The sequence below is a fragment of the Apteryx rowi genome, unplaced genomic scaffold, assembly GCF_003343035.1.
Source record: "Apteryx rowi isolate R43461 unplaced genomic scaffold, aptRow1 scaffold_413, whole genome shotgun sequence".
Lineage (NCBI taxonomy): Eukaryota > Metazoa > Chordata > Aves > Apterygiformes > Apterygidae > Apteryx > Apteryx rowi.
The window spans coordinates 673,119-698,821 of NW_020450645.1; the positions used below are offsets into that span (position 1 = coordinate 673,119).

The 25,703-nt window shown below is 39.0% G+C and overlaps 1 protein-coding gene across 5 annotated transcripts in view; it reads right to left on the minus strand.

Moving 5' to 3' along the window:
• Positions 1-25,703, minus strand: part of F5 (coagulation factor V) — a 44,653-nt gene that overhangs the window by 14,616 nt on the left and 4,334 nt on the right. The window contains exons 4-18 of one of the 5 annotated variants that reach the window (XM_026075900.1): positions 25,107-25,292; positions 22,189-22,280; positions 20,666-20,788; positions 18,192-18,404; positions 15,686-15,829; positions 14,580-14,801; positions 13,784-13,949; positions 11,771-11,948; positions 10,614-10,716; positions 10,029-10,240; positions 9,099-9,249; positions 8,452-8,664; positions 4,715-6,641; positions 2,630-2,804; positions 1,126-1,362 (exon numbers count right to left, since the gene is read on the minus strand). In XM_026075900.1, the coding sequence (XP_025931685.1) occupies positions 1,126-1,362; positions 2,630-2,804; positions 4,715-6,641; positions 8,452-8,664; positions 9,099-9,249; positions 10,029-10,240; positions 10,614-10,716; positions 11,771-11,948; positions 13,784-13,949; positions 14,580-14,801; positions 15,686-15,829; positions 18,192-18,404; positions 20,666-20,788; positions 22,189-22,280; positions 25,107-25,292 (4,342 nt within the window). Of the gene's footprint in view, positions 1-1,125; positions 1,363-2,629; positions 2,817-4,714; positions 6,642-8,451; positions 8,665-9,098; positions 9,250-10,028; positions 10,241-10,613; positions 10,717-11,770; positions 11,949-13,783; positions 13,950-14,579; positions 14,802-15,350; positions 15,431-15,685; positions 15,830-18,191; positions 18,405-19,689; positions 19,794-20,665; positions 20,789-22,188; positions 22,281-24,241; positions 24,292-25,106; positions 25,293-25,703 lie in introns of those variants that run through there. The other 4 variants (XM_026075899.1, XM_026075901.1, XM_026075903.1 and 1 more) reach the window with 4 other exon arrangements.

Below are 25,703 nucleotides of genomic sequence, written 5' to 3' on the forward strand. Positions count from 1 at the left end.
TTCTCTTTTTGACAACAGCTACATGTTGAGGAAAAACCTTCACTGAGCCTGTGATGTTCAAATTTCTCTCCTGAACTAATAGGATTAATATAGAACTGCATAATCTAGATTTCCACAAACACAACATTTATTTGCTATGATGCTGCTCATTTACTTACCTTGGTTAACTCTTTCTGATGTTCCTCACAATTATCCCTCGACCTGAGTAACCTAAATGCTTTTCTCTTTGGCAGATTTTAACTTTGTTATTCACAATTCCTATCACCTCTCATTAATCACATATTACAGGCCCTGGCTTCATGCGGACCCTTGTGGATGACCCACATTAACACTGTACTGATCTCCTCCCAGTTCTCCCTAGACTTGGTCCATGAGTCCTGCCTCTCTTATTCTATTTCTATTTAGTTTAGTAGTCTCTTATGTGGGGCCTTGTTTTGAAAGCTGCAAATTTAAACACAGAGATTTGTTAAGTTCTTCCTTATCTGCTGTTTTAAAGTTGTCTTCAAGAATTATAATTGATTAGTGACCTGTGATTTTGTGTTACAGAAACTTCAAAATACCTTGATTTTCCACTCCTTTTATTCTTCTGTTTTTGACTTTTAGTTTGAATTAACCAGAGAAAGATGCAAAACAATATGTGTTCATTAACTGTCACCCTCCCAGAAAGGCAGGTTATTGCTCCTATCTTTGAGGAGGAGTAGGGCATATCCAACCTGTGCCTTTACATCAGACTTCAAATTCTAGGTGGCCAGGGGGAAATTTGTCAACTGTGCTATACTGCTAACTGAGGGTCTGATCTAAATCCCATAGTGCTCTGCAGAAATGCATCACGCCTTGAAAATTTAAGAGAAAAGGCCTGACTTCCCATTGCTTTGTATCTTTACTCTCCCCTGCTCAATTTACTAAAGAGTTCCCTAATTTGAATTCTTTGTATTAGAAGAACTGTGAGTAGCAGCAGCTTACTCCCTTTTTTAACTCAGTGTAAGAGATCAGATATCAGACAGGGGAACATCAGGCCCAAAAGAAAGGACAGCTATCTAAAAAGTGTTCTGCAGCTTACATTTCCACAGCTGCACAGTCACATCAATCCCAGGAACACTTCCACCTCTATTTTGACTTCCTTACCATATTTAAATCAGAGTAGTAGACCCAGGACCGACAAGCTGCTCCTGACTGCACAGGTCCAGATCGTCTGTTTGCATACCATACATATATATAGCTGTTATTTGGCTGAATAGCATCGTCTTCCTTAAACCAAGCACTAGACTCATCATCATAAACGCTTCCCTCAGAGGACTTTTCATAGAGGAGTCCATGAGCATGGAGGGAATATGGTCTGGATGCCAGATTCTTAAAATGAACCTAGAAAAAAGAAGCAATAGATTCTGATCAGCAAATTTGGGCTAAACCAGAGTCCCCGGATAATACATTCCAATGACCTCAAACCAGAGTCCCAATTTGTGTAATGATTACAGGCCAAGCTGTACAAAGCAAATCTGGCAGGGATAGCCTTTGAGATCTCCAAGAGTGACACTCTTCGATGAAGGCAGTTAATTAGAAAGCAGGAAGCATGAGTCCAAGGCCCCATCTTCTACTGAGCCTAGGGTCCTAGGACTTTTATTGCAGCTCTACTCCTGGATATGCTTCTTTAAAGCAAACAGAGAGATTGGGAGTTTCTACCCCTTCTGCTCTTCTGTGAGGCTGCATTAGAGAAGGGCAAGAGATAACCATACTGTAACATCAGACCCCTGCACATGTCACTCTCACTGAAGTCAATGCTTCTCCCTTGTCCTAGAGAAGAAGCATGAGGACAGGGCGATTACATATTTACCTCCCCTTAGAGAATGACGTTCCCAAATTCAGATAGCCTCTTCTCTTCTCTTACTCATGTTTTTAACATAGCTCAATGTGTTCCTATTGCACACTACTCATATCGAAGTAAACTGCCCCATCTAGTCCATCCCTCTGTTTTGGAAGACTGTATGGAGAATGATAAGGACAGAAGTGAAAAGTCTACATTAATTTGCTTCCTAAAGCAAATATACTATTGTATCACTAGAGACACAGTTCCTCTCCACCCTTTTTGTTTTTATTAGAACTGACCAACATATTTACAGCACGAGTTTTCAGAGGAAAGTATACTCTTTGGACAAAGACATATTTTCATCTTGGATGGAAATTTTCTAATATCTCTTAAAAAAAGTTCACTTTTTCATCTAAAAAGTAGTATTTTCAATGATGTCTGGGTTTAAAAAAACTTAAAAAAAAATTTAATGTTAAGCTTAAGTCTGCTTTTATATTAGACCAGTATTTAATAAACCAGGATTTGATAAAAATTTGATAAATTTGAGTTATTTGATAAACCAGTATTTAACAGTGGGAAATATAAGGAAGAAAAACAGAAGTTTATATACATACACTGTGGAGAGGAAAGGGGCTTCTTACACCCCTTCAGTGAAACATGCCACCATGCTCTTATGTCCTCATTGCAATTTCTGGCCTTGAAAATGTGTTTCCTCTATAGCTTTCTTTTAATTTTTTGGGGTATTTTCTAATCAGTTCTATGTCACCCTGTTAGATCTCCAAAAAAATCCTAACATACTGCACACATATCAAAACAGTGACCTACTAGGATGACATCATCCACTTCAGCCCGGATAACTGGCCCCAGGATGCCAAGGTGTTCTTCATATTCATTTTCTTCCTGAGGAGTTGTAAAGGTACTATCTGTATAGCTTCGAAAAATCACTTTCTTATATTTGATGCTGCCTCCACCTTGACAGGTTTTGTCATTCACTGTCGGGCTGAAAGAAAATCTCCAATAAAAAAAGTCCACAGTGGAAGTAGAAATATCAGCTCTGATGATGAAATCTGAATACTCATACAGCAGGAACACTTTAGATAAGCCCATGTCAGACAATTCACAATGAAAATCCTAATCTACAAGGTTTAAGCAATTCTAGTGCTACAGTTATATACAAGATCTTTGAAAGATTTGGTGAGCTGCCACTGACAAAAACTCCAACTAGTCTCTGAAAACCCATCTCAGCTCTATTTTCCTTTTATACCATTAGCCTTAATAAGCTAAATCAGAGCTTAGCTCAGCATGTAGTGGGCCTACCACCTACACCCAACTCTCTCACAGATGTACCTTCTCTGGAGAGCTAACAGAAACACATTTTATATCAGATTGTATCTGCATTTGGCAAGATAGAGCTGGTAAGAACAGATAAGCTTTTAGGCACCCAAATCATTCTTCACATCTGAAACAGAAGCACCAAAACTCCATTACTCTAATAAAATATATCGTTGTTCCCCCTAAGCCCTGCCTCATTATCAGATATGCAGAAATAGAAACTTAACCCTTCTTAGTCATCTAATACGAGGAAAGGTTGTTTTCAGCTCTTCTACACACTGAGATTGTGAGTACTATGGGCTCCAAATTTAAGTGGAACTATGCACCTTCACAGCAGCTGAGGATGGACCTCACTGGGGAGGTCTAGATAAAACTCCCAGTATCAGAATTTATTTTTTAAGCACATAGAGAAACTGTCTGAGGTTTCTGTCATTTCTGCAACTATCGCTTATATCGACCGAGATGAGGTAGGAATATACCTGGAAAATGCTGGAAAAGTGGAAAAAACAAAAAAATCAATCAAGCAAATTGGAAATGCCATTTAAAAAATAAAATATTCCTGGAGCTGAATTTTCTGTAGTGAAAGCATTCCTGCTCCTGTTTTTGGTGCTTGTGATAAAAGCTGAAGTTGTGCCAAAATAGGCAGTTTAGGTTTTGTTCATTTCAAAGACCACAAAGTTCAGCTTTTTGATGAAAAATGACTAGAAATTTTACACATTGTAGGGTTAGTGGTGATCTTAATTCATATGAATTTTGATTTTTTACTATGGAGATTCTCTTAAGTCACATATACTCTTTAGTGTGGCATGGGGGGGCAATCTTCCCTGTCAAAATATAAGAAAAATCTTCAACATTAGGGTTTTGTGGTTGGTGATCCAGTGAGCTTCGGATTTCTTGAGACAATACAAACAACAATGCAATAATTCATGCATCTGTATCTTTACTTTAAGTGTAAGGCAGTCTCCATCACCAGTGCATTTAATCACATCTTTCATGTATTTTTTACTACCACAGCCTTGAGAGGTTGGAAAATACTATTATCCAATTTTAGAATACAGAATCGAGACACTAGAACAACTTCTTGCTAATGCCAGAAACTGTCATTTCATCCTGCTTATAAGCATGTCCATTCTATATTAGATCAGTCAGTCCATTTAATTCCTGGAAAGACTTTGTACAAACGGGTCTCTATCCTGTGCTCTTCTTTAGCATTCAAGAACTCAAGGTGAAAGTAAAACAGCTCATTCAAGTACAACAAAACTAACTGGAAATTCCCCTCCCTGTCTGTTATGGTGGGTTTTTCAGCCTCTGTTTTAAAGACTGTTTCTAGTGAATCTACGGAAGGGGGCCAAGAAAAAAATGAGTTCTTTTGCTCTTCTTACTCACAGTAATTCCTCTGTATAACATTTCTAAATGGGTCCCTACCTCCCATGGAAAATCTATAGAGTTCTATAACTGAAATGCTGGAAATCACATTGTGTGTAACATATGCTCTTAATTTTATCAGCATCTGAATCCACATTCTCCCAGTATGTATTAGGATGGTGTGTCAAATAAAAGCAAAGGATTTAGCCAAACCTTTTTTTAAATCCTGCATAGTCCCACCAAACCTCTTCAGCTGCAATGTAGTATCTCCTCTCATTCCCTTTGCTACGCAGGTAATGCCCAGCAATGGAATCTGGATTACGTTGTTCTTTGATATTCACTTTTGGGTCTGTCATGTATGGGTCTTCAAAGCTCACATAAAGGTATTCATATTCACCACCTGACGTTTCCTCACTGTAATAATCTCCCTTAACATATTCATATTCCCCATTTTCATGGGGAAGCCCAATCAGAATTGATGGTTTAAATTGTCGCGGGGTCAGTGTGTAGTTTGTCAGCCCTTCATGGTTGGCTCTGCTCAGATGCATTGTATGGTTGGCATCATTGGGTGTCCCCGTTGTATTAATGTAACATGGTGGTGTTGTGTGGTTGGCCTCACTTGGGAACAATGTGCAGTTGAACTTCACAGTAGGCTTGGTGAGTTTGGGTGGCTTTTTACTCCTTGGGCTAAGCAAGTGAGTATTCTTTGGATACTCCTTTTTTTTCCTTCGGGTCTTGATGAAGGTTCCAAATGTACTCAAAGTATCATTCTTGTTCTTCTCCTTTCCTTTCAGAGCTGGGTGCGTGTGGTTCCCTCCCTGTTTTCCTTCCATTAGATGTGAGTACTTCTTCATATGCTTCTCATTTAGGAATACTGTACCATTTCTGCTACCATGATTTAATTTACCACTAACAGATTTATCTATATTTGCCTCTAATCCCAGACTCTCCTTTGCAGAGACCAAATTCCATTCCTCATTTGTCATTTTAGATGAATACTTGACAGTCCTGGACAATGATGCTTCCAATAAGTTCTTCACTATTGCAGGATTGGAATTAGGGCTTATATTACCTAACGGATGATCTAGAGAAGTGTCTGCTTGTTTATCTTTGGATAGGTTGAATCCAGAGAGGCTGTATGCATTAGATTCATTTCTTTCTACAGTGAGTTCCAAAGCAAGTGTCAAGTTAATTACATGCATGGCACTTCCCATTTTAGTTTCCTTCTCTTCCAGCTCATCATCATAATCACTCGGAAGCTGGTCAGTTCCCACCATGGCTATATTGGACGTGTTCTCCAGATGACTCATGGAATGAGGTGCATTTGTCTTGTCAGAGAATGAGACATTTTTATTTCGTACGTGATATAGAAGGGATTTCATCTTTCGGACAGAGTAAAACTTAGTGGCCAGTGAGTTTCGCCTTTTCCTTTGATGATCAATGTTATCATTTCCTCTTCCTGTGCTTTCCTCCTGATGTTTTTCTGAAAAAAATTTACTCTCCTTTCCATCAGTGAGCAGCTCTTCTGCAACTTTCATTTGGGCTTCCCCATTGCTCAACAAGTGTTCACCTGCAGACATGTTACTATGATCTACTCCATAATTGCTTTGGCTCCTATTCTCAAAAACCAAGTCAGGCTTTCCATCACTTGTGCTAGTCAAAAATACATCCTCTTCTGCTGTGGCTGATGTGTAATTTGACTGGAATGTTTCAGCCTCAGTTAGGGGAAGAGGAGTGATATGACTTTCTAAAAACACGTAAGGGTTTGCAGATTCATTACTCTTTATAGATGTTAGATCTGAGCCATGAGTCACCTCAGAACTCACACTCTCAGTGTCAGAGTACTGTTCCCAGGCCAGTGCTGTAAGGTTTTGTGTTTCTTCATTGCCTTCTGACTTCCTTGAGCTTCGGATGGAGTAAGCAGCGGCCAGGTAGTCCTGATAAGCCAAGTCCTCTTCCTCTCCTTCTTCTCCCTCATCTTCAACTGAGGTGGAAAGAGCATTTTTAACAGTCTTGGTGGAAGCAAAATCCACAACATCGTACGCATAATCTTCCTCATAGTCACATTTGGCATCTCTGAATCTCAGCCTCATGCCGTAACTCATCTCTGGGGTACCCCAGGATGCTAAAAGCCAAGTACCTGCAATTAAAATAAAAATTGTTTTCCTAATATGCATTATTTATGGTAGTTAACCTTGCCCATCACATAAATGGTCAGGGCAAATTGCTGGGTTTGTTTCCACAGCTCCTGCCACAGCAGAGTGCTGATACTCAGCTGGGATTCGTATGAGCTCCCACTGTAATAAAAAATAATTAATACATATAAATAAATACATATAAGAGCTGGAGCTCTTCTCCAAACATTAAGCTGTACACAGGACCTGAGCCCAAACATATACCATGAAAGAGAGATGGAGATGAAAAAGGAAGAAAGAAATGATATATAAGGTCCTCTGTTTAGATCCTGATCTAAATTTGGGATCTTTTGAGTAAAAAGTTTAAATTTTGTCTGTCCTTAGTGTTGTATGCATTGCCACAGAGAAAACAATTCTGTCCACAACAAACATTTTCTGAGACAACGTTCACAAACATTTTACAAACACAATGTATTTTAAAACCCTTTGAATGATTAAAAAACAGGACAATCTTTAAAAGAATAATGAGGTAACTAGGATTTTGAGTCTGGACACAAACATTAAGCTTCCAATCTGAGCATCTAAATGACTGATTTTTGGAGAACTTATTAAGACCCTCAAGTTAGAATTTAAGTTCTCCATTTGAAACCAGGATCTGCAGAGAACAATGTAAAATCTATTTCCCTAAGTGGCATCAGATTGAGTTCTTTGCTTGTTATAGCTTGCTTTCAGAACTAGCAGAAATGACAAATAGAATATAGAACGACAGAGCCTGAGAAAAACAGCCTTCTAATAAAAAGGTCAAATTGAATTTTTCTGTTTTTATCAGACTTTAGCAATCTGCATAGCTCTCCTCATGTCCAACGACAATAACAAAATTTACAAAAGAAAACATGGCTTAGGTGGAAAGAACAGACTGCATATCAAAACCAGGGAGAAGTACAGCTCCATTACTGGAGAAGTTTCTGTCAAGTCTGATGAAGTTTTAATGATTGCCTAGTCTTAAATAATAAAAAAAACACATAACTTGTAATGCATTTTTAAATTGACAAGGTCCTGAGGCAGTCAGAACACTGAAAAGAAGTTTGGAAGGCCTAAAGAAATATTTAAATAGACAAAAGATAAACAAATATTAATCAGTATTTTAAATAGGATAAACGCATCTAAACTCTTTGGGATTTTAAGACCATCACCAATACTCACATACTTCAGTGAGGAGGAATCTCTGCCCTTTGGCAGGTAATGCCGTAAGTGTGCACTACATGACTTCTAGCTTCATATTTTTGGGATCTCAGTTATTAATCCTGCTAGATATTGAGATGGATACTGATGGACAAGTGATCTGATTCAGTCTGGCAGACTTTACTGCTCCTAAATGACCACAGGCCTGAGGCGAGGGGTAGCCACTTTATTCAACAGTGACTAGCATAATTTGACAGTTTTGGTCCACTTTAACTAACTCAGGATGGAAAAGTATGTAGCAAAATTGTGAATCATACAGTAGAACTGATACTGGACTGTTTTCATGGGTAATCTTAGAATTGCCTTAAAAAGACCACTGCTAACCCTAATCTTAACTGTGGGGAGAAAAAGATAAACTATAAAAGCCACAGTATAGTATACAACTATGATATGCACCAAGTTTGTGTAGACAACAAAACTCCATGAACATCAGTTGCTTTGGGGAATGATTCAAAATTTTCTGTCACTGTGTTTATCCAAAAAGCTTTCCTATTTGGATAAATCCTTATGGACTAGAAATTAAAGAAAGTCTTAGAGGAGCTATGAAATAGACACTGCAGTCTTGCCACTTACCAACATTGTCCATTTCCACTGTGACTGATTCTCCACTCATTGGGAAAAGGTTCAGCACATCTTCATATTTCCCTTGATACAGAAAAGAGTGCCCAGAAAGGCGAACAGAGACAATCTCATCATGAGCGCCAACACTGGAGAAGTGCCACTGAACCACATTATCTTGGCAAAATCCAAGGATTTCACTGCTGTCGGACACATAGCCATTTATTGCTAAAAAGAAAGCAAAACAAAAGTGGTCTAAATATTTTCATGCCTCACCAATTTAAAAGTTAAAGAGCCAGAATTTTAAAACTTCCTGTTCTTTGACGTCAGTCCACTGAATTGGACTCACATTTGTACCATAAGAAAGACTGGCACAGGGCTGAAACCACAACAGCCTGGATGAAGATTCCAGCTCTGGAAATAGTATCTCTTATCAGCAGGATGCTGTGTGAAAGTTAAATAACCCTTGCCTTTGCTTCAGGGCCCAAAGCTAGTCCACTCCCTAAAATACTGTAAATCTCTGTACAGTACTGCCTGTCCTGGTTAGACAATCACTGTTCCTCTAGAGAATTTCCTGTGTGCACTACATATGAGAATGAGCAATCATTGAATGCTTAGGCTCACATGAGTTTTCATAATCTTCAGCTTGATTTCCCACTCACTGTGCATTATGTTTGAGTTATAGAACTTAGGGTCATCCCTTTTAACACTGGCAGGGTTGCTGCAGTAGTCCTTGATGTTATCCTCTATGTACCAGCTCTTATTTTCATCAAACACAGCAAACATTGCCTGCTGCTCCCCATCTGCTTTTTTCTGAAAGACAATCAGCATAGCACAGTTACATTTCATGAGCAGTGATATGTATTAAGGACCTAAACCTACTATCCATATGCAAGCAACAAGCTCTACCTGAGTTGAGGTAAATAAGATCCAGGGATCTAAGTGAGAGGGACTATGGGGTCAGGGCTTCAAGCTGACACTGTTACTGTGCAACCAACCCATGGTGGGACACTGTGCAAGCCATTTGCATATCAGCAGTGCTAGTAGTATGTGATTGGCCTCTGTAAAAGGGCCAGCCTCCTGGTTTGACCTAAACATAAGCTTTCAACATTTTTTCTCTCAAGTAACACTCAAGCCTTTGCCAAACAAGGTTTCCATGGATAAAAGAGAAGAATTGCTCTCCCAGAACTCCTTGATCTTGTTTGTGTTGCTCTGGATTCAGTGGTGTCTGAGATTGTCAGACCTTTTTGGGTTAAATCTGTTAAACAGAGAGGGGCCAGCTCAGATCAAAATGTCTTTAGAGTGCGAGGGTATAATAGAGGCATGGAAGTTTATTATCAAGTCTAGAACCAGACTTTCAAATTAGGCTCACTTCTTGTTGAAATGCTGCTCTGAGAAAATCAGAATGTGATTCCTCTACCCACTGCGGACAACGAGAGAACTGTTTCTTCAAGTCATTTCTCTGGAAACCTATTAGTTTGATAGCTCTTCTACAGCACATTAAGCAGAGGGCAAGCAGAACCAAATTCCATCGTAGTTCAAATTATATTAATGAGCAGAATCTGTCTCTGTGATGTTGCCAAACATGTTACCTGCACACCCTTCTGGGTCAGTGATTCACTTTTACAAATCAGAAGTGGGCCAATCAGTCCAGAGGCTATATCTCTCTCAATATCTACAGCACTATGGTATAGCCTTGTAAGACACTGTGCATCCTGTGCAGTGGGTTGATCTGTTTCAGCAATTTTCCATTCATAAGTGTATGTCTTCCCAGGCTGAATTCCTCTACTCTGGGTGCTGTTGCCTGAAGGAAAAATGAAGAGGAAGAACAATGATGATACACTTAGTGCCAGATCTTTAGATAGTGTCAGGTTTACACCTGACACACCTTTTAATGAAATCAGTGCAGTTTTGCCATTTGAAGCTACTTCAAGATAACTGAAGTTCAGTCTAGTCTCTCTCTATAATCACAAACAAGAAGAGAAAAATGAGATGCCAATGTCTATGTTTTACATGTAATACCTTTGTTTCTCTATAAGGCAAAACAGGTCAGTAAAGGAAGAACAGAGACTTCAGCTCTCCCAGTCCTGCAGTTCTATCCACAACATCCCTTTCAAACCAATGAAACCCTCCACAACAGTCAGTGGTATGCAAAATGCGATCCATTCATTTCTTACTTGTGGTATCCAGAGGATAATTAGCTCCTTCTGCATTCTTTGAAAGTGTCACTCCATGGAAGTAAATGCTGTAGGGTCGACTAGCCTTATTTTTGAATACAATCTATATTGATAGGGAAGTGAAGAAGAATGAATTTAGTATTCAGAAAATCCTTGTCTGAATACATTACTAAAAGTTTCAGCTACGGTAGGATTTGTCTGGTTGTAGCCCCCTAGAAGTACTGGAAAGGGAAAGAGATGCCTTAAAACACCATCTCATAATATAATCTACAGTCCAAATGCTGCTGGTACCTAGCAGGATCCCCCTGCTGCTAGGCTTTGTAGAACTCATTGAGTGGGGTTCAGCTTCTTCTGTCTGGTAAATCTAAAAAGCACATGTCTTCTTCCAGCTGCTAGGCACATATTGCCTCAAGGAGTATGAAGTTATTGACTAAAGTTCCTAAGAATCTTCAATATAGGAGAAAAATGATAAAAAAAAAATCTTTTCCCAGGTTCCAGGACCCAAAGGGGAGATGGGAAGGAAGGGCAAACTCCCCTGCCTATTCTGGATGAAACAAGAGAAAAAGAAGAAACTTTGTGCTAAATTCAAAGTCAGAGTCACAGAGTCATGGTGGCAACTAAGGGTCACGAAGCTTTGTGATGTATCACTAAGTGACAACAGAAGGGCAAGAGGATGTGACTTTGCAAAACAGCAGCACAAGCTTTTAATACAAATGCTTTGTAGTTTCATTTGATAACTCCATGAAAGAACTTCTAACTATGAAAAGTGAGTACCATTGTCTAAAATAGCCAGAAAAAATAACAACATTAGGAATGAGGGGCTCATGAAGCTTAATCTCAGCTCTAAATTTCCTGAGAAGTCCAGCTGTACCTAAGCTTCTTCATTTTGGACCAGCTTCAACATATAAATATTCTTTATAAAGACTGTGAATGAAATGTGTTTATGTTGTAAAACAAAGCACAATCAGAAATTATAGAGAGAGTGATGAAAAATTTAACCTTAAGTCTGTCACTTGTGATCATACCTTTTAATAGGGTCAATTTTCACAACATTAGTTATATTATTTCACAAAAACAAATCAAACTAGGTCTTATGGGTCTTTGCCCAACAGAAAATTTGCTATATTATAAATAATCTTTGAATCGATATTACTTACTTTGACTTTGTCATTGAGCTGAGCTCTGATAATAGGTCCCAAAATTCCAGTTTCCTTGGGCCGAGGATTTTCCAGACGCTTGGTGAAGCTTGCATCTGTATACTGCCTGAAAATAGCCTTTTTATACTTTTTACCTACAAGATTTGAGAAGTTGTCCAAGTGCTGTGCTTTATAGCGTCTTAAAAATAAAGGAAAAGACAAATGATCAACAACCTGAATAGTGACATCTACTAGAATGCAGAACTGCTAGTCAAAAAACTGGTATACTTCAGTACGTGGGAATAAAAAAGCAAATTAGGTTAGAAGAGGCTTGGAACATTATTTGTGTTTTAGGAGCACATAAGACAACCAGTTTCAGAGTTTTCATTGAGTTTAATAGTGTATAGCTGCAAGAAAGAAACAGAAACTCAAGTAGCAGCTGCATTTTCAAGATGAGTTAGCAGCAATTGCTGCTCTCCTCTTACACAGGTAGAGTTGAGCACAGGAAAAATTAACTACTTGCTTACGGTAGCAAAGACTCCAGGAGAATCAGGAAAGTGCTCAGATAACCTTAATCTCACTCAGGCACCATACAGTAAGTTGTGTTATACTTAGGTCTAAAGACATTAGAATTCGCAATGCTGAGCAAAACCAGGGTAAGTACTGGGAAGTAACAGAGTGATGTGTTTGCCCTGGTCACTGGTCCTTTAAAATAAAGTTAGTGAACAGGGATAAATCCGTGATTTGTAATTCTGAACAGAGCAGAAAAAATCAGAGCACAGAGATGGTAACCGATGCCATTACCATCAATTTGATGTAATTAGCAGGGAAAGAGATATAAAGAGACAAGTATGCCAGGTATAGTCTGAGAATAAATGAGAAGGGAAGCAATCATACCAAAGAAAGAGGAGTACTTAAGAGGTATATGAAAATATAGCTTTTGTAAACTAAGGAGGTATATGTAACTATAACTCCATGCAGGCTAAGGAATTTTTCTTGTTCTGCTTGAATCCTTAAAGGTTGTTACAAACATCAGCTTGAAAAGTTGTCAGTTTCAGCTTATCTGACTAATTACCAAGATGAAATAAGAGGTTCTACAGTTGACCCATGAATGGCAAGGGCCAACAGTGCTCCAGCAGTGAGGGACTGTCAGAGCACGGATTTGTCCCTACAATGCTCTGGCAGCATTGTGTACCATGACCTCATGTATCTTGGAGAGAAGTTGAACAAAATATCCCAATACGCTTATTTGTTAAGACTTCTACTGCATCTCCTCTTGGTGTCATGCAAAGATCATTTATAGAGACCTCTCTTTCTCCCATTCCCTAAACACTTTATTATACTGACCCTTTTAAAACTCCTATCCTCCAGAAGTATTCCCTCCCTCCTTTTCTCTTTAGGAATTAGGTTTGCATGCTAGATAGGGTATTTCCTAAGCCATTTTAATGTTTTGGGCTCCCCATTAGAGGTAGAAGAGGGTGTCCAGTTCTGGGCTCCCCAGCAGAAGAAAGATGTTGACATGCTGGATTGAGTCCAGTGGAGAGTCACCAAGGTGATTAGAGGGCTAGAGCACATGACACACAAGCAGAGGCTGGGTTTGTTCAGCCTCGAGAAGACAGAGTTAAGGGAGCATCTTAAGGGAGCATCTTATTCATATCTTCAACTACCTAACGTGAGGTTACACAGAAAATGGGACCAGACTCTTCTCAGAGTTGTACAGTGAAAGGATGAGATGCAATGGGCACAAGTTGCAACACAGAAAAGTCTGATTAGATATAAGGAAAAACTTTTTCACAATGAGGTTGAGCAGGTGCCCAGAAAGGCTGTGGAGTACCTATCCTTGGAGATACTGAAAACTCAACTAGACAAGGCCCTATGCAATTGATCTAACTTTGCAGTTGGAGCTAACGGTGAAGTTGGCCCTTCTCAGAGTGGGAGTTTGGATGAGATGACCTCCAGAGGTCTCCTCAAGCCTAAATTATTCTGTGATTCCAAGTTAACACTTCATATTATGTTGACAAAGTATTATTTTACCTATCAAGGTTGTCTGGAATATTTGGGGCATAATCCCAAGTAACTTCTTCTGCAGCAATGAAATACTCCCAACTCTTGACCATAAGACGTTCTCTAAAGGAGAGACTCTTCTTCTTCACCTCTTTGTCCTCACAGCCTCTTATACTGAGGTAACCATGCAGTCCAGCTAATTGAAAGGAAGAAGAGTACCACAGTGATTTTTCATTTTATGCACCCTTGCCACTTCCACTGCATTTCTCATTTCTTTAGCTCAGGCTGATTGCAAGCATTGGTTCATCCAAACGTCATCTTTTCAGGCTTGAAAAGACTGTAAGCATGTAGGCTGGGACCTTTCGAGAAGCCCATATCAAACAAGTGGAATACAGCAGCTCACTCAACTAGTGCTCTTTGAAAATATCAGCTGAACTCATTACCCACTTTCAAAAGATGAACAGCAAATATTTTCACCAGATTGAGTGGTCCTCAGCTGAAAGTGCTCAGCTTCTCAGGAAACAGGTGATTCCTTATCCTTTTTATAATGCTGCTTATCTGAACACCTCCCAGACACTTAGAAGCTGGAATTCTGACTCATTGCTGCTCTGTGATCTGCACACAGCAGTAAAGCTGCAGATAATAATGCCTTTTAGTTCATCCTGCAGTTCTAATTCCAACAGAATGCCCTACCTCCAGTGGTTTCTTAGTATGTCAACCATCTGAAACGCAGTAACTGTACCGCTGCAAAAAGGCAGAAGCCCTCTGGGACATACAGAAGAAAAGTACAACCTCTAAAATGCCGAGTAAATATATGTTTCCTTGCCTTGCAGATGCTTCTGGACAAGAGAAGATATCAGCCACCTTCCCTCTTCACTGACTGTCATGTTTACTGTGGTTGATGCTCCTCCCACTAAGTTAACAGCAGAAACTTGGTGATGTCTTTGCTGCATGGTCTGGCCATTGATATGAATGGAGAAAATTTCTGGCTTGGAACTCATTCCTATGAAATGCCAACTAATGTTGTCATAGGTGCAAGCCTCCAAGTCTGAAAGAGAAAGGAGAACAGGATTCAGAATGCAGGCAAATTATGCAAGTTCACTATGCTCCACACTAGGTTAGAAGTGAATCTTTGCTCAAAATAATAATAAAAAAAATCCTGCTCCTGAAGAATAATTTTCAAAAGCAGGTAAATGAAACAGTTACCAAAATGCTCTAAAGTCAATGGAAGACTAATTGTCTAAATCTTACATGCAAGTAACAACCTGACCTATATGGAGCTGGGGAAGAAGGAAGAAAAGCAACAGGCTATTTCAGACACCAGATCTGTCCTTGCTTGTAAAAGATGGCAAGGAGCCAAGCTAAAGAATAAGGCTGGGTTTAATGAAAGCAACTACTCTATCCAATGATATTTGTCTAAAAGAGAAACAACAATAACAACAAAAACCCAACAGACTTTTTTATTTGCTCAATGGACTGGAGAAGAGAGCAGTTCATTAGGAGAACAAGGAGAAAATGCTAACAACAGAATAGTCCCATTACCACCTTCCTAGTCCTCCCACTTAATTGTCTGAAGGAATGGTAAATGACTTTCCACCTGAATGAAGGTTTCCATCTGATGCATTCCATGTGCTCTAGAACCAGCAGTTCAATTAACCACATCACTGTCTCCTCATCAGCTGAGTAAAGAAAGAGGGATTTCTTATTTTTTAAAGTTAGCAATCCTGTTCTTTGAATGCATCAGCAAAATGGCATGATGTCCTTCCAGCAGCACAGGTTCCCCTCTAGAATTCAGATGCTTACAGCCATGTTATAAAAAAAGCCGTATCCCATTCCTCTGCATTCCTGTTCTCTTGCACAAAACAAAGCAAAGAAATGCAAAATTTAGTCTTCATCAATGCTCATTTCAGGTCGCATATGCTTGCACAGTACCTGGTAATGTCCCACCAGCATAGCCATTAATTGTGTACTTCAGTGATGATGACTTTTGCCAGCTTTTGCTTTCATCAAACACACCAAACATCAGCACATATTCCCTATTGAAAAGTTTCTGTGACCCATCCTCCTCCAGGCTTCCTATGAAGGAGAAACAACAGGTCTTAATTCTAGCAAAAGTGAAGCAGTTCCCACATCAGTGTAATGGCATTCATATGTACTTAATGAGCTTGCTTCCTCTTGGTTCTCTTTTCAACTGTCAGCATGTAGTGACTGAGCCTAACCAGAAATGATTTTAAGAATGGTCATAAAGTGAATTTATTTCTGAAAATGCTCTTGGGTTAGATAATCATGAAACTGAAAGCCTATAATATCCGAGAAGAGATTAAGCAACAGGCAGTGAATTGCCTCAGACAATTCTGGCAATGTGTTGCAGGGATCACCTTAATGAATGGGAGAGCAGAACAGCCTTCTGTCCCCATTCAGACCCTGGCCTCTCCTCTTGGACTACAAGGCAAAAAGAAGAACTATGATAGTCTCATCTGCAACACAAACACTGCCTTTTCAAGCACTGCATTGAGGTCATCCGCTCCTTTAAAATGCATAAAGCAGACCTCTCAACAAACAATCTTTACATAAGAAAGACTTTGACAAATATTGCAAAACTGAATCAAGTATAAGAAACTATCTAGTAGAGTTTGTGATACAGGTGTGATTTCTAACAAGTGGAATTCATTTTAGACATATAAGTAAGTATCTGCCACACAGAACTGGTGTGATTTCACTGATTCTTTCTACAGTTTGCTTGCATCAAAAGCTTCCATTTGCTACTTTAAATAAATTTACATAATCCAACACTAAAATAGATGTCCTTTCGGACTGCAGGAACTACAAAATTTGGGAACTTGCAGATTATTCTAGTTAGGAGGAGACACTGGCAGTGGAAGTAGTTACCTTTAATGCAATTCTATTTATTTATGAGAGGCTACAAAGTCCAGCTTTTTTGCACAGAGGAAGTCTCAAATTAACAGAAGATTTATCATGCAAAGAGTGTTCAGTCAGTGCTTTAACTCAAAAGCTCCCTTTTTATAACCTTCCCAGGTTATACTATCTACGCTGCTCATAATGTGTCAGGCTTTTTGTGCATCTACAATATCTCATCTGCCTCAGCTTCCATCTTCCCCATACTGTGCCCAGTCAAAGAAACCTTGTCCAGAAATCTTAAAAATTTGAGTAGGTAAGCATTTGCTTTTGTTCTAGATAGAAACATATGCTCAAATTGCCTTGAAGGTAGTGATCAAACCAAACCATCTCAATCTCATATCCAACTCGGCCCACAGTATATCCATGAATTTGAGAAACCAGAGAAGGAAGGAAAACAATTCAAAATCATTCATCCAGATTAATGCCACCAATAGAGAATAAAATGTGTGTGTAGTCACACAAAGAAAGAAGAAAATCCAAGAAAATCAGGATGATAACAAATCCTACATAACACTAGAAGCACTAGCTCTCCAAAAACTTTGAGAGGAACATGATTAATCTTGATGCCAATCCTTTGGGGTGATATAAGCAGGCACGCCTTGCAATTAAAAGGATGTCTAACAGTGAGAAGAGTGCTTCTGTGCAACCCACACTGAACCAGTTCTATGTTTTCTTTCAGGAAAGCTTCAAGGTCCAACTCCATGCAGTCTGCAGTCTATACAAAATGTTTGACTCAAACTTCAGGGAAGGAGGACCAAGCTAAATAACTCACAGGACTTCTACTGAAAGAAGACTATATAATCCTGATGAATTTAGGATTCAAGGGACTAAAAAATAGGTTAAGTAGCCTATTCAGCAGGACACTATTGCAGACTTGCCTCAAACCAGCAGCATGTTACAGTTATTTACATGTCCTACAAGACACCAGTATGTATTAGTGGAGATGGAATCCAGAGACTAACTGCTAAACTCTCAAGTCTCTGACCACAAGCACATCAATTTTCAAAGATTTATAATCTGTTCTAATCTAGACATATTCAAAACACTAGCAAAAGACACGCTGCTCTGAGATTCAAATCCTTGTTACAAAAGAGGGAGCTACAATCTCTTGATCAGGAAGGCTTTAAAAGGCATGATTAAAGCAATGATTATTTCCTACCCTTATTCTCTGGAATGGCTGAATCATTTTAAGTGAAGTTTTAAAAAACATTTATTCTGAGATGGGACATTTGAGGTCGTATATTTAACAGTTAAGCAATTGAAAATGCAATTAATACAGGCAACTCTATCTACTAATAGCACTAATCTATAATTATAGGACTAATCTGCATAAAAGCTGGCATTTAAAATTTTAACATCTAAAAGAAAAAACGTTGAAAACCATTTTCTTTGCACTACATGTAAACATGTGGAAAGGAAAATAATATACTTTCCCTCATTATCAGACAACCTTAATTTTATTAAAAATGAGACCACATTACCTTAGAGCTGATACCTATTACACAAAGTGTTTCATTACCTTTCTTACAGATAAGCAATGCTCCGATCAGACCAGAGTTAAAATCCATTGCCATATTCTCATGAGAATAATAGGCATAAGTAAGACACGGCAGGTCAGCTTCTTTTGGCCCAACTTCTTCGGTAATATCCCACACATACTTGTAGACCTGGCCTGGAAGCACAGCATCATCTTGTTTTTCCACACATGATGTTCTGTCATCATATAGGGAACCTGCCAAGAAAAGAGCCACGCAGTAAGGTGGCATGAAGAAGAAGAGTGACGAAAGCATATGAAATGTCCTTCTTATAATCACTATGAAAAAGCTTGATCTGTTTCTTGCCTATATCATACTTCAGCTTCATTGGGATGATTCCAGATTCCACGCACACTGTGAATGAGAACAGCATCAAGAAGAGCATCTATTCCATTGTCCTGCTTCTTACCGAGTCAAAATTTCCTAGGATTGTCATTACTGCCATAAGGTGGGGCTCTTTACTAGCTTGACTGGGGTTAGGATGTCATGAAGCTTCAGCCTCTGCTCACTGATATTCTGTGGAGGCTGAATACTAACTGCCTACTTTGTCAGCCTTCTGATTATCCCTCATAAAGCCAGCCAATGTGCAGGCTAGTGCTACCTTGCAGCCCTATACCTTTGGTGCACTGCAAATCCAAATGGCAGTAATATCACAAATACTAATCTATGCCTATGATATCCAACAAAAATGCAAGATCACAAAGGGGATCCAGAGATGTCACCAAAATTCTAGGTGCAAAAGGCAAATCAACAGAATAGTCAAACTGAATTGCCTATCACTTCCAATGACATATGTTCTGTTCAACCCCATGAAATGAAAGAAAACTCCTTTTGTACCCACACAATGAACAAACCCTCGAATAAACACCCTGAACATCAGACACTAAAAAAACCTAAGAAACAAAAGTAAATTCCAACTAGTTCTCTAGTTATTTGAAAACGGAAAATACTTTTGCCTCCTAATCCTTCAGAATATTAGTATTTCTCACACATTTTTCCAGGATTCAAAACATTTCAACCAGTTTCATCATCAACGCAGTAATTTGTAAACTGCTGATCAGAGCTCTGGCTCAGCACCCAGGGCAGGGCAATCCAACAACCACAGGCAGTGATTCAAGCTCACTCTGTGCTGGTGCAGGCGTTGAACTTTCAGCTCGGATACACATTATGCTCTCTTGTCACTAGTCTAAATGAGGGCTCCAGGGCCCTCACAAAGCTGGGCATGAAATGCTGAGTATTTGAATAATATTATCAACACTGTCAGCTGCCTTTACCAGTAATGCCTTGATGTACACTATTGCAAGGGATTTGGAAATTTTTTTTAAATCCAACTTTAAGGGTTTACATTTACTAAAACAGAATATTTTTCAATTACAGGATTATGTCCTCTGAAAACTTTGTGGATGTTTACTGCAAGCAGTATGAGAGGAAGCAAGATAATGTCCTGAAGTTCACTTGCTTTGCAAACAGCTAATCACCTACTTGTTTCAAAGGTCACAAAGTTGTCAAACCACCATGCAGTCTACAAATCAGCTCATGGAGGACTTTCTCAGTGTTTTCTTCCTCATTTCTACATCAGTGTTGTCCTGCAAAACTTTTAAAGTTTAGAATCCCTGCCTCTTCCTTCCTCCTTCACTAAAACCTGCACTGGGGAAGAAAAGTCCAAAAACCCCAAAGAAACAGATCCTCCTCAACACAAACACTTTTCTGGAGCCACTCTCTTCCTTGCCATAATAGCCAAAGTTAGAGCTCTTTCTATGAGATGTAGGGGCGCTGGGTTCATGTCTTTGCCCTGTTCAGTTTAAGCCAGGGAAACACAGTAACTTCCAGGTAACTGCTTCTCTTATAAGAATACATATTGTCTAGCACAAGAGTCAGTCTCTGTGCCTGACTCAGGTTGTCTTTGTAGCCCTACAGAATTTTAGAAGTTCTCTCCACCATTACACTTACTCTCCTGTGGCAATTGCAGTTTTTTGCAGTCTGACTAAAACTTGTTCCAACATCATAATTGTGTTCCATTCTTAATTTGATTATTAGATGAAGTTAAATGGCTGGACGGCATGAAGTTGAGTGTTTAGAAACCTGCTAATTCTATCCATATGGGACTCAATCACTGTGGTAAACTAGAAAACCATCGAGCTATATTAGTACTATCCAAGCATGTAAGTTCAGCTCCTGCTGGGAAATATGAAACACCCTTGCTTCCTCAGGTTGCTAACAATCAAATGCAGGCAGGGAGCTGGTCAGGAGAATATACATGCCAGACAACGCTCATCTTCCTAGTACTACACTGATGAACAAGAAAGGAGCTAACAATGGGTGTGAAGTTCTAATCCATGCTTGATCAACAGGTATTTGTGCTACACATATCTCCAAACATTGGTCTGGGCCCCTCTCTACATTTCATGCAGTAGTCTACAAGTAAAAGAACAAAACATGGAGTTTTTATAGTGTTTACCTTCAGCCTTTTTGTTGTAAGCTAGGCCTTGCGGATGAATGCTGACTGGTTTGTCAGCCATGTTCTTAAAGTGAACTACTAAAGTATCTCCCACTTCGGCATGCAGAGTTGGTCCCAGAAGCCCTGTAGTTATTCATGATAAGGAGAGAGCAAAATATGAGTAAAACAGTGTGTTTGGTGAAAGGAAGATTCCTCCTTCCCCAGCAGGGAACACAAGCTCTTGTAAATTATAGTTTGCATGCAACATAGGCAGAGAATGTAATACCACTACAATGAAGATTTACCTGTAAAAAGGCACATGGAAATTTAACACCTGCAGCTCTTAGTTAATAATGTTACAAACTGTGTGTTTGGCAACTAAAACTAAAATCACAGGAAAATGGTAGATCTGAAAAAAGGTTATTTTCCAGATACTTATTTTTCAGATATTTATCAAAAGGTTCATTTTGAAGTTGATTAGAAGTTTCCATGAATCCTTCACACACAATTTAATCAGACACTTTTAGGAAGGCAGACATTTTAAAGTCTAAAAGTTTAGAAAGGCATTCAAGCACATTTCTTTGAGTAGCACTCTCAATGCCAGAAGGCACAGAACAAAGAGATCTTTCAATCACAGAACGTCATCTAAAGACATAATCAGTTCCATGTTGCAAATTTCTTTAGGCACAGCCTGCAAAAGATTTTAAGATGGGCTTGTATCCCTACTCCCTGCCATGTGGCAAAAATAAGCAATGGAAGTAACCTGCTAGGACAACCATTGCCCTGTTAGTCTCTTTCTTTGTAAAACCACTTTGTAAATGTATTTCTCTGAAAAGAAAGCAGCAGTTTCAGAAAAGATGTGAGAATGTACAAAACTGAAAGGAATCAGATCATAGACCAGACCTTTCAGGCTGACTTGTAACAATTTGATACTGTCAACCTCACAGACATTTGCTTTGAAATTTAAGTGGCTGTAATATCTAAAGTTATTCTATTTATTAATATGAAGTACATGCCAAGTATAAAAACTCTGCATAAGTATCAGAATATAAGTATCATACTTATGGATGGCATGAGAACCCATCCCCACCTATCTAAAGCATCTTCAAGCAGTAACACATAGTAAAGGCAAGGGGATATCTTTCACACCCATCTTAATAGCTGTCTTTTCCTTTCCACTGATTTGTCAGAAATATATTCAGTCTCAGGCCTTAGGCTTTTTCCATGTGAATTCAGAGTGTCATCACTGTGACTGTTCTGTACAATTCTAAATATGCATGGGGAGTCTCACCAGATGCAGAAAAATAAGGAAAAAACTCTGTACTGTGCAACTGATTTGCAGATAGCACTGAGCATCAGCCTCTCAAAATCCAGCTTCTTTATGGCCTCTCAAAGGGCTAGTGCACTGTAGAGACCTCACACCCTGTATCTATCTGCTTGGTGTGCAAAATAATGGACAAAAAAATACAAGCTTGCTTAGCTTGTTATTGGCTTTAAGACAAGCATCAAACAAAAATACCTCAGAACATTTTCTTCCAGTTTACCTGCAAATTGATTTGCTGGCTTTTCTTTTTTAAAATCCACTTCATATTCTCTGTAAGCAATTTTCTTAAACACAGGATCTGAATGTGTCAATCTGAAACCAGAAGAGTTACGATAAAAATTGAAAGGTCAAAGATTCTCAGAGATGCCAATGCTGTTTAGCAGATATCTCAGAAAATGAATCTGACAGAAAGCATCTGACAGAGCAGTGAGAGAAACCTGGATTTTTCTTTACTCAGTGATTCTATAATGGTGTTATGATTCTATAACAGCATTAGTAGCAATCATCTGCAGCTGCTGTGCTTTCAAGACAAACACAAAACTGTTCCCTGACAACATCTAAGGCACTCAAATCAGCAAGTCAGAAAATTGCTTTCTGGGAAATATGGCAATTATTCTTAGACTTATTATGTTTCCCTGTCTCTCTCTCTCATGTGCGCATACACACACACACACACACACACTAGACCACTGTATTTTAGAAAATACTCAGGCAAGCAGAAGGAAACCAGCATACAACACCTCTGGAATGGAAGTAATGAAGAAATGAGGGCTGGAGAGAGAATGGTGTGTATTTAGTTTCACATTATTGGTTATTTTCTTAGTATTTGCTATTGCAACAGGTTCCAACAGTAAGTCCACTTACTTTTGTTATATTGCCCTTTCAGTTGAGCAAGGTACATGTTTGGAAGTGGGAAGTTGATGGGCTGCACTCGGACAGAGAGGCTGGGCAGGGATAAAAAGTGAGGCTACTTCACAGTGACATTCAGGGTCCGTAACAAGGAGATCTCTTTTTGTAAAGCTATAAATCCCTTTGTGACACTCTCTCACACTAACAGAGTTTGGCAGAAGCAGTATCTGTTTCAATTCATTACTGCTCTCTTTGAAGTCATTGACAAAATTTGATTTTACTCTTAAGGAGAAGGGTGTGATATGTAATCCTCATTGACAAATGCTGTCCTAATATGTCAATGTTCAATGCACATCAGACTACAGGGTGGAAGAGGGAATTTATCAATACCAATTGCAGAGCTAAAAGGAACAGAATAGTTACGTTACTAGCACTTCAAAAATCTCAGACTACACAATCAGGTCTAGTTACATCACCTTTGGTCCTGGGATCAGCAGCGTTGTATGCACAAATAATACATTTTTACTTTGCTTTGAAGTGCCTTATAAATATCACTTACACATGGTAACCAATAAACCTCTAAGAAGATAAAAAGACTGAGGCTCAGAGAAGTTGTGACCTATCCAAACTTCTATGATTTGCAGTAAATGAAAATGAAACCCAGGAAAATTAATTAAGGAAATGGTTCAGGAAGAATCTATTTTCTTTTCAGCAGCTCTTCAGTTACTTAGAACTAAACCCAGCAAACTGTCATATTCTTAAACTGTATTTAGACATTCACCTTCTACTGAAATCAGAGTGTGTCACATACCCAAATGTCTTTGAAAATCCAGGCAATTAGCCCTTTCTCAGTAAATATCCTTTTTTTTTTAGTTAAATTTCTAGAAATTCTAGAAAGTTCATCAGATGCATTCAGGATATGGACTTGCTCTAAACACTTATGTGAGATATCTCAATAGGCACTGAATGAAAAACTCCTATCTAATCATATAATATTTAAATTGAGGTTTGAGACAGTCAGTTGATTTCTACAGCATGAAATCCATCTATCTGCTACATGATGCTTAGAGAAATAGCAGTTGATGCTTACATTGATGCATTCAGTGCAGATGAGAATGAAGATCTAAATACTAAATTCACATGCCTAGGTCACTATTTAAATGGCATTTGGCTTCCTACATTTAAATCATATTTTCTCCTATCTTGCCACTTTGACATTATGCTCATAGCAGTTGTATTGAATTTCCAAGGGGAGTTTTAGAAATCACGGGAACTTCGTTTTAATTAGTCTCAGAAAAGAGATATTTAGAAAATCTAAATTTGAACTGGAAATGTACTTTCCAATAACATCCAGAAATACAAGATCCAACACACATCAAAAAAAGTCACAAACCAAACCGAAATAAAGAAAACAAGCCACCCACCAATATAAAACACTCCGCAGTGTCCAAATGTCCCCTTCAACACAGGATGAGAGAACATATATTAGCTCCCATTTCATGCCACTTCGTGAACAAACAAAAGCTGTGTATGGTGACTATAGTGAACATAGCATAAGCACCAAGCCTAATTTAAACAAAATTCTAAATTAGATCAAAGTTTTGCCATGTATAGCATGGCACTTGCAGTGTTTATAATCCTAAGCATAATATTGGTTGTACAAGAAGATACTTTATATGCTTGCTTGTTGTGTGAATGCAGGCTGGCCATTCTGCAGTGCAATCTAAAAAGATTTGAAATTAGTACAGTACAGTAATGCTTGATCCTACAACCTTTGCCCAGGCAAACTCAGGAAGAATATTTCACAAAAACTACTGAACAACTCAGAAACAACAGCAGCTAGTTCCAAAGTTCATCAGGCTCTGATTTAAATGAAAGTGATGGTATCCAAATTAGAAGCTATTTATTCCTTCAGCCAATTTTAGAGTCTGAAGGTTTTCAAAATCCTACCAAACTGAGGCTCAACTTAACATTGCTCAAAATCCATACACCCCACAACAACGACATTGAAAAAAACACACAAAAGATTATAAAAGCAAGCCCAAGAATAGATTCAACAAAACTGCTCTGAAAACATAATCTTGACAACTAATCAAGTAACTAAAAAGGAGCTTTTAATACTTCATTGGCTCCAGTTCAGATCATGCTGTTCAAAGATACACAGTTCCTTTGAAGTCAACAGATCAGACTCTAAAGTCCTCCTGGGCTCTAAAATGCCTCAGGAGACTCAAAACACTTTCTGTCACAGGAGAGGACAAGTTTCATCCTCCTTATCTTGAACTTTGTTACCTGGACTTTTCCTCAGATTCTGGTTTGTAGGTCCAGCTAGTGATCTTTGCAGCGATATAGTGCTCCCTGATCTTCGCAGCTCCCACCACATGTTTCTCTGAATCTGGCCACCATGAACCAAGCAGAAGCAAGAGAAAAAGATGCATGCAGTGGAACGTCATGATACAGATGCCTACTGATGTTGCTCTGGAAGACAAGGCGGAAACTGCTGCTTTTATTGCTGTTGCTGCTCCTAACTTCCCCTCTGAAATGAAATAATTATGACGCAAGACGGCAACAGTGTTCACTATGCTCAGGTCATTGCTTTTCACCTCCTCCTCCTCCCCTTGCTGACAGGGATCCAATAGAGATAAAAAGCTGTTTAAACTACCTTCCCTTCCCTCCCCTCCTCTCCTCCACACCATTTTCACTGAGAGACAAGCATCAAGGAGAAGCAGCTTCGACCCCACTACAGACTGTAGTTAAGTCATCATCTACTGGAGCAGCAAGATAACCAGAGGCAAAAAGCAATTACTTAGATGCTTGACTTACAAGGTTAGGAAGCAAGAGGGCACATTTTCTGTCTTGCCCAGGAAAGAGAATACTAGCACACCGCTG